A 15,954-nucleotide genomic window follows, 5' to 3' on the forward strand; every position below is an offset into this window, starting at 1 on the left:
TTGTCTCTTTATTTTGCCTCACTCTCTGTGTTTGTTTCTGTGTATTAGGGATGTTGGCTACATCTCCTAGTCTTGGAAGAGTGGCCTTACGTGAAAGGTGTCCTGTGGGGCTCAGTGGTGCAATCCCCCCTGGTCACCAGAGCACTGCTGTGGGCATACTGATGCATGGGGCTGGCCTTCAGTGCAACTGACTTCGAGGCCAGTCTGGGACTATTGTGGGTGCTCTGTAGTGCGGGGCTGGCCCCCTGGAGTGGGAGCCACTTTGGAGGGGTGCTGGTGCCAGCCAGGGCTGCCCAGCGGTTGGGGCAGGGCAGAAAGTGTTTTGGAGGGACCAGCTGGAGTGGGTCCTCAGGGGAAAGTCAGGGTGGGGCACACAGTGTTAGTCAGGTTGATGGACAGTGACAGAAATGGTGCCTGCCCGTGGCTCCATCCCCAAAACAAGTCCCTCCAGATCCCTGCCCCTCCAGTGCATGCCTTAAAATTCATCAGTGATTCTCCTTCTCATGTGACCCAAGCACTTTTCAAGCTGCTGCCTCTGTGCTGGGAGTCAGAGTGAGTGAATGTGTGTGCAAGCCCTTCAGGAGCGTCTCAGTCTCCCACAGCCCTTCCGCTCTCCTGAACGTAAACCTCACTGGTTTGCAAAGCCAGGCATTATGGGGGCTTGTCTTCCCGGTACAGATCCCCCAGGCTGGGGAGCCTGATGTGGGGCTTGTAGCCCTTGCTCCTCAGGGGGAATCTCTGTGGCTGTGACATCCCTCCTGTGTGTGGGTTGCTGCACTGGGGGTGTGGGTTGGACTAGACTGTGTCTCTGCCACTCCTGCCTGTCTCACTGTGTCCTTTGCTTTCTGTTCTTAGTTTAGAAAATCTGTTCTGCTAGTCTTCAGGTAGTTCTCAGAGATAGTTGTTCTATAAGTAATTGTAGTTTCGGTGTGTCCATGGGAGGGAGTGAGCTCAGGGTCTTCCCACTCTGCCCTCTGGATGTGGACCTCTCCATAATACACGTTTAATGCAAAAATAATTTCCCTCTGTTTCCTAAGAATGCTACAGCCCCTTCTCAGAGGCAGGAAATGCAGTGTCTGAAATCAGGCACCGTAGGCCCATCCTTGGGCCTGGTTAGTGCCTGGCTGGGGCAGAGGGTGATGAATGGGGTGACTGGTCTCAGTTCAAGGTACCACACATTTCTAATTACCCAAGACCTAGTTATTTTCCATGGCCATATTACTATGGCCATACTGAAAATATTATTATTTTTCATAATTACATTATAATTGGCTTTTAGCCCAGTAAAAACATCTGGTAAAAGCAAACCAACATGTATTTTCATAACCTAAAGGGTTCCTAGGTATTCATTCTGTCCCTGGCCCATTGGCCAGCACAGGTGTTCCCCACATGAGCTTCTGAAGGGCAGGAGGCAGGCGTCCCTGCCCTGAGACGAGAGGCCGGTCTCTGTGAGACTCTGGAATAATCACATCAAGACCATTCCCCTGGGACTTCCCTGGCGGTCCAGTGGTTAAGAATGTGCTTCCACTGCAGGGGGTGCGGGTTCAATCTCTGGTCAGGGAACTAAGATCTTGATCAGCCAAAAGAAAACAAGAAAAAAGACCACTCCCCTCTTCCCCTGCCCCATCCATCAGCCATTCCAGGTCTTAAGGCTTGATGTGCCTTGAGGTTAATTCCCTCCCTCCTTTCTACTTGTCCTTGATTCATTGAGTGGAGGGGGACAGAGTATGACCAACCTCCAGTCCCACCCAGCACATAGTAGGCACCACACAAAGCACTCTTCATAAAAAGTATTTTCTTAACTAATTAGCGGTTTGCATCTAGAGCTTCCCATTCAAGCAATATGTATGATATAGGGAAATAATTACTTCTGGTAAGAGCTCTCTACTATTTAGCAAGGTCTTTTTCCTTTCTTTTCCCGTTTAAAAAACTAATGGAAATAAGGAAAACATCAATGGCCTCAGTTCAGGGTACCACACATTTCTAATTACCCAAGACCTAGTTACTTTCCATGGCTGTATTTCTATGGCAATACCAAAAATATTATTTTCCAAAATTATATTACTATTGATTTTCAGCCCATTGAAAACATCTGGTATACAAGTAAACCAACATATATTTTTATAACCTAAGGAGTTCCTAGGTGTTCATTCTGCCCCAGCCCTTTGGCCAGCATATGTGTTTCCCACATAAGCTGCTATTGGTCAGTGCTCAGCCAGCCTACCTGTCAGGCAGATACCCCTGGTGCTGTTGCACAGGTCCACCATCACTCGGATCTGCAGGAAGAGAGGACCATTAATAGCGGTATGGTAGGCAGTGGACCCTGAACTTGCCCTTTATTCAGAGAAGCAGAAAGCAATTATAAAAATTTACAAAATAACTTCAGGAGAATATGTAGAAGTCTGAGGAAAAGTTGCCCTAAAACTGAAAAGAAACCCTTAAAAGATCTAAAGATTTTTTTATATCTGCAGCTCATCTATCAACATTGTCAACAGAATCTCCTTGATTTCTACCAAACTCTGAGAAAGCCGAGGATGGGGAAGGAATCACCAAATCTACATCCAGGCTGGCCCCCCCATTGTCTGAAGGGCTCAGTCTGTGGGTCTGAATAAAGAGGGCTGGTGAGCTTAGCAGTCAGAAGCAAACACTTAACTATCTGAGTGAGTACGGGTGAGGTACTTAACTCCTTGACACTTTGGTTTCCTCCGAAATTGTAGATTATATGAGTAGCTGTCTTGAAGGTTAGGCAGCTCCATGTCTGGCATGTGGAAACTGCCCTTAGAGTGATTCTCATGCCATGTGGACACTGCCTACTTGCCACTGGATGGCCACCTGGAATACATGGTCACTGCATTGTGGTACCATCCTGACACCTGGTTCCCACACACCACTTTACTCTCCTCCCCCCATCCATTTTTCATGCTGCTGCTAATGAGCTTCACAAAACCCAAATCTGATCAGGTCAGCCCTGCTTCAAACACTTTTGTGACTCCTTGCTGCTCTAAAGATACAGCAAAATTCCTCCTTCTCTGGCCTCAGCTCACACCATTCCCCCCTCCCTTTCTGTTCTCTAGTTCCACTCTGCCTCAGTTTGCTCATCTGTAAAATGGGGCTATTTGTAGTACTTACATCTTAGGATTGTTGTGAAGCTTAAGTGAAGTTATATGTGAAGCTCTTAGAACACTGCCTGGCGTGTAGGAAGCACACACAAAAGTGTTTTCTGTTTTGTGGAGGTAGCAGAGAGTGCAGATAGAGGCATGAATCCTGAAGTCAAACTGCTTGTGTTCTAATCATGGCTTTGCCATTCACAAGCAGTGTGACCTTGGGAAAGTTACTTAACCTCTCTGTGCTGCAGTGTCCTTGTCTGTAAATGGAGTTAACAGTACCTACCTTACTTAAAGCATGGTTATGTGGATAAATGAGTGAATACATGCAATACTCTTACAACAGGGCCCGGCATATGATAAGCAAACTCTATTTATGCTATTGTTTTGATGGTTCCTTGGATATGCCTGGAATGACTTAGATAATTTATCAATTTACCATCCAAGAATTTCAAATTTATACATAGAGCAATTTTTAGACCCAAATAATGTGGCATTTCAAAACTGTGGGAAGAAACATTATTAGTTGGGAAATGGAGTTGAGACAGCTGGATAGACACGTGGGGAAAAATAAAAAAGATGGATCGCTATTTCACTCCTTACACTAAACAAGTTAAGTGAGCCCCATTAATCAAAAAATTAAAAGTTAAAAGCAAACTAGTGAAAATACTGAAGGAAACCTTGGGAAAAATATTTATAATGGTATTAGAGTAGGAAAGACTTTTCTAAGAAAGAAACAACCCTCATGCTGTATATAGGAAAAATGTGATAAATTCAACTGTCTAATAATTTAAAATTTCTGCAAGAGGTAAAATACTACAAGCAATAACAAAGGAGAAACACAAACTTAGAAAAATAATTGCAAAGGGCTTGTATATAGAGCTGTTACAAAGCAATAAGTAAAGGGAAAAAAACAAAAACAAAAACAAAGGAAAATGGGCATTGGACCCAGGCAGAAAGTTCAAAGAAAAAAAATAGTGCCCTATCTTCACTTATAGTTGAAGAAAAACATCAAATTATGAAATACTATTTTTACTTCTTAGGTTTGCTAATAAAAAGAATAACAGAGCACTTCTCACAAGGGTGTCAGGAAAGTAACACTCTCATATTGTGTTGATGGAAATGTAAAGGGATACTGCCTCTTTGGAGGGCATTTTGACAATATCTACTAAAATTTAAATGGATCTACATTTTGACTCATCAATTACACTTTGAGATTTATTCTACAGATACACTCATATATGCATGAGAAGATGTAAGTACAAAGATGGTTGTTGCAAAAATGTGGGCAAAAGCAAAAACTAGAAACAACCTAAATAATTATCAGTGAGGTCTGGTTAGAGAAATTGTAGCATATTCACATAAGGAAATACCGTGAAAAACAGTAAATTTAAATCCATAAAGCTGATATTGAAAGATCTCCAAGATAAATGAAAAAATACAAGGTACAGAGCAGTATGTATAGTGTCCTTTCATTTATATAAAAAAGTAGTACATACGAAAATGCTACTTTAGGCTTCTCTCTTGCTGCTTTCCAGATTCTCTCTTTGTCTTTGACTTTCTAGAATATTTCTGGAGAGAAACCTAAGAAGGAGAACTGAAACCTAAAAACTCCTCCTCAAGTAAGGAGCAGTAGAGAGCCAGGGTCAGAGGGAGCTATACTAAGCATGATTCGCCCTTCTGTTTTATTCAAAATTTTCGCTGATTTCTCTCTCAATGAAACTCTTTGTAAAAAGAACATGTTTTGATTTGAAGGGAAAATTTGTTTTGTCTTCTACCTAGGTTTATTTTGTTTGCTAGGAGATCCAGAGGGAAACTTGTACGGTATTTACTTTTTGTGAAGTGTGTCAGCAGGTGCTTATTGACTGCTTTAGAAATTTATTGTGAAATATATCATACATATCACAAAAATATGAAAGGTGTGCCAACAGTTTAAAGATGAACAATAAAACAAACATGTATACACCACCTTCAGCTAAGCAAGGCTTTAGAGCATCCCAGGTGCCCCTCCCAAAACACACCCTTCCCTCCTAGCCACAACCACTCCCTGAGCTGAAGTATATTGGGCCGTGAAACTCTCCCTTTTGTACAGATAGCAACAGAGAGGCTTAGTGAGGTGAGGTCATTTATTCAAGGTCACACAGCTTGCTCTTGGAACAGCCAGGCTCAGCTCCAGGTTTCCTGATTCCAGGTTTACTGCACTTTCTATTATGGCTCTGATGAGCATCTTAACGTAACCAGAAGAAATTTCGATTCACTGTGTTTAGTCATGCTCATAAATTAATGCAATCAGCTGCACTACAAAATTTATCATCTTAAAAAAATGTATAATTGTCCATTGAGAGGACCATTAGAGGCTTCACAATGCTTCATTTGTTGCCTGGGGGATCACAGCAGAAGGAGTAGTTAGAAACAACAGAAGCATCAATAGGGAAAATTAACCTTCCTCTCTTTTATGCTCATCACTGGTCTGCAGTTGGCACAGCTTCTATAAAAAATGATGAAGAAGGAGTTTTCATTTCCTGATCTTTTGGCTTCATTTATATGCTAAAAGTTAATTTAGATATTTACCAGTAAATTGTGTTAATCTTCACTCGGGAATATTCTTTTAACAAACATGGTCTATATAAGATTGTATCAAGGTAAAACATGGTATGAAAAGGTATGGCCATAAGAAAACCAGAAACTTTTTTTTTTTTTTCTGATAATAATGATTAAGAGTTTGGATGAAAATAAGAAAATTCAAAAATTGAAAGTCACAAAATCTAGCTTGTCAAATTAAGGAGTCATATTTGGTATACAAGGCTTCCTAGATCTTGATTTAGGATTTGAGAATGGTGAAGTTGGAAGAGGCCTTAGAGCTCATTGTCCTGGGAGTGTCAGGCAGGAGCCATCCAGGACGTGGCCCTGCCCCTTCTTGAGGCCATCTCCCCCTGCTCTCCCCCATTGCTCTGCTCCAATCACACTGGCCATCATCACTGGTCTTTGCCATGCCTTACAAGGCATGGGGACTTGTTTTCAGCTTTGACAACATATGGCAGCAATGGGAGAAAAGACAGCCAAAATGGGTCCCATTAGTGGCCTGACCAGACCTTCCAGTTTTCTCTCTGGATACAGAACTGGTCTCACTGGATTAGTAGAACTCATGGGATCTTAGGAAATTCATGGGCAAGGAAGGGGCTCCTGAAGAAAAGTAATGGACTTCTTGCTAATCTGGCATCAGATGGCTTGAGCTGGCTCTAATTCAAACTAAAAATAGATGGGACTAATTTGGCAGTCTATGAGAAAGAAAATGCTATGAACTGGGAATCTCACTTGCAGGAAGCTTATACAAGGATATCTGGGCAAGAATGCTTATTGCAACATTGTGATGGCAAAGGCATGCAAAAAATCTAAATGTTCATCAGTAAGGCACTTGTTAAACAGATGAGAAAGAATGAAGTAGGTCTATATGTACTAATCTGGAAAGATGGCCTTGGCATACTGTTAAGTGATAAAAGCAAGGTGCAGCCCAAGCCATATAACACAATACAACTTTTTGGTTGAAAAAGAATATTTAGATATGTCTGGATAAGTGCAGAGAAAAGTTGGAAGGCTCATGAACCAAACCATTAACAATTTTTTTTTCTCCTGGAGACTGAGACTAGGAGATAAAAGGGGTCTTTTCATTTCTTAGTTTATATTGTTTTAAAAGATATGTTGGGATTATGGGTGAATTTTACTTTGCTATGCTTTTAATAATTCAGAGAGAGAGAAGAGAGCATGCAAGCATTACATGAACCCAAAAGATGGGTCTAATGACCCAGCTTTCCCTGGGAATCCAAATATCATGCCTTCACAATAACCCCCATCACTTGGAATAACTTGGACAGATCTCTGTTGCTTCTAGACAAATGAACGTAGAATGAACTAGAACAGCTGTCTAGTGACTTTCAAATTGTTCATTAGTCATAAGATTCTTCTTTTTCCCACATAAATTGCCAACCCTCCAAATAAAAAAACAAATAGAATGAAGCTACTCTGGGTTAACTTATGTGTAAAATGAGAGGGTTGGACTAGACAGATGATTTCAAACTCTGCTCCCAGGAGGAATCAGGGGAGGAAGTGGGGAGGGACACCTGGAGACCTAGAGTCAGGGGAGGAGGGATAAGAAAGCTGAGGTCCAAAGAAAGCAAGTGAAGTAGCTGGCCCAGCCTCCCCTAGCTGGTTCCAGAATAGAGTCCTGTTTTTCTCCCGCATCTACTTTTTCATACCATTTAGCCTTTGCAAAAGGAATTGTCTGAAATTCAACAGGAAATGCAAATTTTTGCTTTAGTCTACTTTGAATGTGAACAAGATATTAGATTTTTACCAGTTGATTATGCATCAACTTCAAGAAATCTCTTCTGTGCAAAAGAGAAAGGTTTAATCAAAAGTGTTTCTCATCAGAATGAATAGAGCTAAATGCCGTGTGCTACCACTGCTCATCAGAACACAAAACCTCAGGTGGTTGGCTGGCCTCCCTCTTGAACTCCCTTCCTCTCACCCTTTACTCTCAGGACTGATTCACGAAAAAGTAAGGGAGCAAACCTGCCTGTCATCATCAGTTTACGTATTGCTAAAATAATGTGTCCTGTCACGGCTTCTCTGAAGTTCTCCAAGTACAGGTTCTGGTTTGCTGGGGGGAACAATGTTTAAACTCCAAGTCACCTTTCAGATCTGACCTATTTTGTAACTTAAATTCCATTTTCTTAGACAACTGAATACCCTTTATGGTGCTCCTTAATTATGCAAATTGCTGTTATTTTGTGTATGCACATGATCCTTTAGAAAACATTGAGCTATGAATGTGGTGGCCCAGCTGCTGGAGGGTTAGACCACAGGTATTGGCGGAATCCCTCATGGGGTCTGAAGCTGCGGTGAGCTACCCTGGACTCATCCCTCTGAAAGGCAGGAATTCACACTGGGACCAAGACATGGTGATGACAATCTGCAAACCGCAACAGGAAGGTGGGGTTTGCTATGTACGGGGTGAAATACTGAGGCACGACTTTCTTCCTGCAGCCCCACAGGAAGATCAGCCAAAGGTCTGGGCATTTTTCGCAAGTGAACAAACCGTGGCCATCCCACACTAATGGCCTGGGGCCGAGTGCTCTTGTCAGTTGAAACTGGTATCCTCGGAGCCCAGCTAAATCCTAACGAGTCTTCCCCAAAGACCTCCATTCCCACTAACTGCCCCCTTTACAGCCCAGCAGCATCACCACGTGGCTGCTTGTTGGCACGCTCCGTCATGTTTTTCGGGCTCCTCAACCAGACAGGCTCCTATTGGTAGGGACTGTACTACGTACTCTTCCTGTGCACCGCACTCACTCATCTGGTCCCTTTGCCAGCATTAGAATGGCATTGAGCACATAGTAGATATTCAATAAATACTTCATTATTGACTACTCAATCAATTGGGAGGGGAATGTGCTCTTCAACCAATGATATTATTCCTTTTTTGACCAGCAGTATATGGGAACCGAACATCTAGCATGTGGTTACCTGTTTCTCTTTGTGCCTGTTTGCTTAAGATAACCTTATTTTGGCAAAAACTCCACTAATCCCTCGAAAATAGGAGCCTGGAGATGCTAGGGTTATCCTATAGGGTCCCTGATACATGGCTAACAGAAAATAACAGAAACATTTCATGCTGCCTTGAGTAGAAATACCTGGTTAGGGCTGAGTTGGCCAGGTAGAGACTGGGGTGCTGAATGAAAAGGAGTCTCAAACATCAATGAAAATGCAATGCCATAGGGAAAACATGGTATTCCCCAGCTCTTCCTGTTTTTCTAAGTAGATCAGAATGGAGGTGAAGACCAGCCTGCCCTCCAAGGGGCAGGGGTCTCAGACTACTTGTCCCTAAGGCATTTATTTTCCTGAGTAGCTTACAAGGGCTGAACTGAATTGCTAGTGACGGTGCGGCCTCCCATCGCCCTCTTTCTCACCCTGCCTCAGTAATTGCCTGGATTCTCTAATAAAATGCTGAACAAATAGTTAACATGTATTGGTTTAGAGTCCACCCACAGCCTTGGCCAGCCTTCTTGCACACAAAGGCTGGGGAGTAACAGAAGTTGAAGCAGCTCAGGCTGGGCCCAGGCCTCCTCAGCAATCCCAGTTGGAAGGGGCAGTTCCAGCAAACGCCCTCACCCAATGTCTCCGGCAAAATTACTTTCAGCTGGGATCAGGACCAGGGGGCGGGGTGGGGAACAGCCCTGTGACATTTATGAACCCTGGGGACACCTAAAAATGCATGACAGAAGTCCCTGAAGGAGCAATTCCTTCCCCAGGTGTGCTTGGAGGCCTTCTTTAGGTCTGACCTGATGGGGGAGATGAGTGACTTGTTTCTTGTTGACTGAGCGGGATCCCCTACTAGCTCCCCAGCCCCTTGACAAAACAGGACTCATGGCAATACTTACCCCAGGGAGTGGCTGTGAGGAGTAAACGAAGGAGTCCTTATAAAAACAACTTTTTGGTGTTCGTACTAGTGTTACATAAACATGATTGTCTCATGATTTGAATGTAAATCAGCTGATCCTGCTTTTTAAAAAATCGTCAATTCATATACTATTTTAATCAAAGCCTGATTACTAGTTTCTAAATGTAAAACAGAGTAGGATTTATAGAAATAGCCAGATATAAATTGATAAGTGCCCTAACCCACTAAATATAAGCCTCGATTGGTATTATGACTCTCTTCCTAAACCATTCCCTTCTCCCACCAGGAGCCCCTCAGGTGCCAGCAAGCCCCAGTTCTCAGCCTTGTCCTGTCTGCAGTTCAAGCAGCTGCCTCTCAGGAATGGCCTGTCCTTTTGCATTTCCTCCTGTCGCCTGCTTAGTTGGGAGCTGCTGACAGCCTGGACTCCTCACGCTAACATGCTGACCCGGCTCCAGAACCAGGAGTGATGGGCCACTCTCAGAGGAGGCTCAGAACGCCTTCTCCCACTATCTCCTGTGCTCACACCTTTCTTCCTCCAGGTCGGAGATAGACTCAAACATGGAGACAACATGATGTTTTATCTACTTATACTGCATCTCATCCTGACACAGTTCTCCCCCGGTCATAAAAAAAAGAAAAAGTAGCAGCTAAAAATCAAGTTACTAAGTTCAAATCCAACTTTAAGAAGTTGTTTTGTATTGAATTGCCTATTTTCAAGCCCAGCAATTTTACAATTTATTCTGGCCAGTTGTTTCTTAAAGGGGAAAAGCTCTTTCTATCTCTGTATTTTAAACACATGCAAATGTAATGGAATAGCTTTCAAGTGAAATTATATGTAACTATGAGAAAATATAGGTAACTATTTGATCTTGAGACCTTGAGGTAGGAAAGAATATTTTAAGCACAAAAGCAAAAGAAGAACCTGTAAACGAAGGACTTTATAGATCTGACTACATGAAAATGGAAAATTTTAAATACTCCCCACCAAAAAAACCCCCAGCAAACAGAATTAAAAGATAACACCCAGGGCTGAACGGTGTGGTGTAAAGAACATGAGTTTTGGGAGTCAGATACAGCTAAGTCTGATCTGAGTGCCAATTCCTTCACTCACTGGCTCTGTGTCATTGAACAGGATGCTCTCTAAGCCTCAGTGACCTGTCTGTAAAATGGGAATAATCATAATAATGATAAGAATAGCAACTACCTCATAAGGTTGTTACTAGGATAAGGACTTTTTTGACACACATACCTAAAGCTCTTAGCATAGTGCCTGGCAAGTTTTAGGTTCTCAATAAATGTTATAATCATTACTAAGGGAAAAATATTGCAACATGTGTAATACACAAAAAGCAAATAGTTTTTCTATATAAAAGGTATTTGTAAATTAGTAAGGAAAAACTTTTTTAAACAAATTAAAAAATGAGTTAAAACATGAAAAAACTCACACAATGATTTCAAATCACCAATAAACATATGAAAAAAAAATTCATCCTCACTGTAATCAAACACCTGCAGCCCCCTCCCTGATGTTAGGGATTCAACCTGTCCCAGGGTTGGGTCCCACTTATTTATTTATTTATTTATTTACTTAGTGTCCTACAATTCAACTCAATTCTTCCTTTTAAAAAATTGTGTTTCAGGTGTACAGTATTATAGTTCAACATCTGTATACAGTAGAGTAGACTACCCTAAGTCTAGCTACCATCCATCAACATACAGTTGACTACTTTCACCCAACCCTCCAACCTCCTTCCCCTCTGGTAATCACTAATCTCTTCTCTGTATCTATTAGTTTGTTTTATTTTGTTTCTTGGGTTTTTTGTTTAAGATTTCACACTTGAGTGAAATCATATGGTATTTGGCTTTCTCCATCTAATTTCAATTAGCATAATACTCTCAAGGTCCATCTATGTTCTCACAAATGGCAAGACTTCATTATTTTTTATGGCTGAATAGTATTCCATTCCATCTTCTTTATCCATTCATTCATCGATGGGCACTTAGGTTGTTTCCATATCTTGGCTATTGTAAATAATGCTGCAATGAACAAAGGGGTGCATATATCTTTTCAAATTAGTGTTTTTGTGTTCTTCGGGTAAATACCCAGAAGTGGAATAGCTGGGTCACATGGTAGTTATATTTTTAATTTTTTGAGGAATCTCCCTACTAATTTCCACAGTGGCTGCACCAATTTACAGTACCACCAATAGTGCATAAGGGTTCCCTTTTCTCCACATTCTCCCCAATATTTGTTATTCCCTGTATTTTCAATAATAGCCATTCTAACAAGTGTGAGGTGATATCTCATTGTGGTTTTGATTTGTATTTCCCTGATAACTAGTGATGTTGAACATTTTTTTCATGTGCCTGTTGGCCATCTCTATATCTTCTTCGGAAAAATGTCTATTCAGATCCTCTGTCCATTTCTTGAATCAGGTTTTTTGTTGTTGTTGATGTAGGAGTTTTTAAATATATTTTGGATAATAACCCCTTATCGGATATATGATTTGCAAATAACTTCTACCATTCAGTAGATTGTTCTTCGTTTTGTTGATGGTTTCCTTTGCTCTGCAGAAGCTTTTTACTTTGATTTGGTCCCATTTGTTTATTTTTGCTTTTGTTTCCCTTGCCTTTGGAGTAAGATCCACAAAAACATAGCTAAGACTGATGTCAATCAGGTTACTGCCTATGTTTTCTTCTAGTAATCGTTATGGTTTCAGGTCTTTCTTTCAAGTCTTTAATCTATTTTGAGTTAATTTTTGTGTATGGTGTAAGACAGTGGTCTAGTTTCTTTCTTCCTTTCTTTTCTTTTTTTTTTTCTTGGCATATGGCTGTCCAGTTTTCACAACAATATTTACTGAAGAGACTGTCTTTCTCCATTGTATGTTCTCTGCTGCTCCTTTGTCATATATTAATTGTCCATATATGTGTAGGTTAATTTCTTAGTTCTTAATTCTGTTCCACTGATCTATGTGTCTGTTTTTGTGTCAGTATCAGTATCAGTATAGTATAGTATAGTATAATATAGTATAGTATAGTATAGTATAGTATAGTATAGTATAGTATAGTTTGAAATCAGGGAATGTGATACTTCCCCAGCTTTGTTCTTCTTTATCAAGATTATTTTGGCTATTCAGGGTCTTTTGTAGTTCTGTACAAATTTTAGAATTATTTGTTTAAGTTCTGTGAAATTTGTCATTGACATTTTGATAGTGATTGTGTTGAATCTGTAGATTGCTTTGGGTAGTTTGGACACTTTAACAATATTAATTATTGCAATCCATGAGCACAGAATATCTTTCCACTTATTTATGTCTCCTTCAGTTTCTTTCATTAATGTCTTGTAGTTTTCAACATATAGGTCTTTTACCTCCTTGGTTAACTTTTTTTTATAAATTTATTTATTTATATTTATTTTTGGCTGCATTGGGTCTTTGTTTCTGTGTGCAGGCTTTCTCTAGTTGTGGCAAGCGGGGGCTACTCTTTGTTGTGGTGCACGGGCTTCTCATTGCGGTGGCTTCTCTTGTTGAGGAGCATGGGCTCTAAGTGCACAGGCTTCAGTAGTTGTGGCTCATGGGCTCTAGAGCGCAGGCTCAGTAGTTGTGGCACATGGGCTTAGTTGCTCCATGGCATGTAGGATCTTCCCGGACCAGGGCTCGAACCCATGTCCCCTGCATTGGCAGGCAGATCCTAAACCACTGCACCACCAGGGAAGCCCCTCCTTAGTTAATTTTATTCCTAGGTATTTTATTCTTTTTGATTTGGGTTTGCATTGCTAATGGGTTTGTTTTCTTAATTTCTCTTTCTGATAGTTTGTTCTTAGTGTATAGATATGTCACAGATTTTTTTTTTTTTTTTTTTGTCCACACCAAGCAGCTCTGAGGGATCTTAGTTCCCTAACCAGGGACCAAACCTGGGCCTCCTGCAGTGGAAGCGCAGAATCCTAACCACTGGACTGCCAGGGAATTCCCGCCACAGATTTTTATATATTGATTCTGTATCCTGCTACTGTTCTGAATTCATTTATTAGTTCCAACAATTTTTTGATAGAGTCTAGGGTTTTCTATGTATATTATCATGTCATCTGAAAATAGTGACAGCTTTTACTTCTTCCTTTCCTATTTGTATACTTTTTATTAATTTTTCTTGCCAAATTGCTGTGGCTAGAACTTCCAATACTATGTTGAGCAACAGTGGTTAGAGTGGGCATCCTTGTCTTGTTTCTGATCTTAGAGGAAAAGTTTTCAGCTTTTTGTTGTTGAGTGTGATGTTAGTTGTGGGTCTGTCATATATGGCCTTTATTATGCTGAGGTATGTTCCTTCTATACCCACGTTGTTGAGAGTTTTCATCATTAATGGATGTTGAATTTTGACAAGTGCTTTTTCTGCATCTATTGTATTAAAATACATCTAGTCTAAAATGTGAAGTGGATAGCTGGTGGGAGGCAGCTTCATGGCACAGGGAGATCAGCTCGGTGCTCTGTGACCACCTAGCGGGGTGGGATAGGGAGGGTGGGAGGGAGACGCAGAGGGAGGAGATATGGGGATGTATGTGTGCATGTGGCTGATTCACTTTGTTGTACAGCATAAACTAGCACAACATTGTGAAGCAATTATACTCCAATAAAGATGTTAAAAAAAATAAAATAAAATACATCTGGTCTAATGTGTCATTTAAGTCTGCTGTTTCCTTATTGATTTTCTGTCTGTATGGTTTATCCATTGATGTAAATGGGGTGTTACAGTTCCCTACTATTATTATATTGCTTTTAATTTCTCCCTTTAAGTCCATTACTATTTGCTTTATATATCTTGGTGCTCCTCTGTTGGGTGCATATACATTTATAAATGTTACATCTTCTTACTGGATTGACCCCTTTATCATTATCTAATGCCCTTCTTTGTCTTTTATTACAGTCTTTGTTTAAAGCCTGTTTTGTCTGATGTGAGTATATCTACTCCAGCTTTCTTTTCTTTTCCATTTACACAGAATATTTTTTCTGTTCTTCACCTTTAGTCTGTGTGTGTACTTACTTCTTCTTCTTTTTTTTTTTTGCAAAAACCTTACCTCTTCTTATTTTTTTGTTGTACTTTTTTTTAACTTTTTATTTTATACTGGAGTGTAGCCAATTAACAATGTTGTGATAGTTTCAGATGCACAGCAAAGCAACTCAGCCATACATATACACGTATCCATTCTCCCCCAGACTCCCCTCCCATCCAGGCTGCCACATAATATTGAGCAGAGTTCCCTGTGCTATACAGTAGGTCCTTGTTGGTTATCCTTTTTTTTTTAAAATTAATTAATTTATTTATTTTTGGCTGTGTTGGGTCTTCATTTTTTTTTCCTGTGCGAGGGCTTTCTCCAGTTGTGGCAAGCGGGGGCCTCTCTTCATCGCGGTGCGCGGGCCTCTCACCGTCGCGGCCTCTCCTGCTGCGGAGCACAGGCTCCAGATGCGCAGGCTCAGTAGTTGTGGCTCATGGGCCTAGTTGCTCTGCGGCATGTGGGATCCTCCCAGACCAGGGCTCGAACCCGTGTCCCCTGCACTGGCAGGCAGACTCTCAACCACTGCGCCACCAGGGAAGCCCCTGGTTATCCTTTTTAAATATAGTAGTGTGTGTGTGTACTTACTTCTGAAGTGAGTCTCTTGTAGGCAGTATATAGATGAGTCTTGTTTGTTTGTTTGTTTCAATCCATTCAGCTACTTTGTCTTTTGATTGGAAATTTTATTCCATCTACATTTAAAGTAATTATTGATAGGTATGTACTTATTGCCATTTTGTTAATTGTTTTCTGGCTGTTTTTGTGGTTCCTATTTGTTCCTTTCTTCTTCTCTTTCTCTCTATCTTTGTGTTTTGGTGGTTTTCTTTAGCGGTATGTTTCAATTCATTTCTCATTTTCTTTTGGGTATTTACTATAAGTTTTTTCCCTGTGGTTACCATGAGGTTCACATATAACATCCTATGTAAATAGCAGTCTGTTTCAAGTTGGTAGCAACTTAAATGTGAACACATTCCAAAACTTTATACTTTTACACCCCTCCACATTTCATACTTGTGATGAGACATTTTAAATCTTTTAATTTTATGTAGCCCTTAACTAATTATTTTAATTGTAGTTAATTTTACTACTTTTGTTTTTTTAACATTCCTGGTTGCTTTATAGGTGATTATCCACCAGCTTTATATAATATTTACTTTTTCCAGTGAAATCTTTTACTTTCATACGTTTTCATATCATTAATTAGTGCCATTTTTTTCAACTTAAAGAAGTCCCTTTAATATTTCTTATTAGAGCCAGTTTAGTGGTGGTGAATGTCTTTAGCTTTTGCTTAACTGGGAAACTCAATTTTTCCTTCAATTCTGAATGATCGCCTTGCTTGGTAGAGAATT

General features: G+C 40.6%; 1 protein-coding gene across 1 annotated transcript in view; it reads right to left on the reverse strand.

Moving 5' to 3' along the window:
- The window catches only part of GLDN (gliomedin), a 69,582-nt gene that overhangs the window by 36,892 nt on the left and 16,736 nt on the right, over positions 1-15,954 (reverse strand). Inside the window, exon 2 of the mRNA XM_059913303.1 lies at positions 2,225-2,276. Coding sequence (XP_059769286.1) covers positions 2,225-2,276 — 52 coding nt within the window. The remainder of the gene's footprint in view (positions 1-2,224; positions 2,277-15,954) is intronic.

The sequence above is a fragment of the Balaenoptera ricei genome, chromosome 2 (assembly GCF_028023285.1).
Source record: "Balaenoptera ricei isolate mBalRic1 chromosome 2, mBalRic1.hap2, whole genome shotgun sequence".
NCBI classification, from domain to species: Eukaryota; Metazoa; Chordata; class Mammalia; order Artiodactyla; family Balaenopteridae; genus Balaenoptera; species Balaenoptera ricei.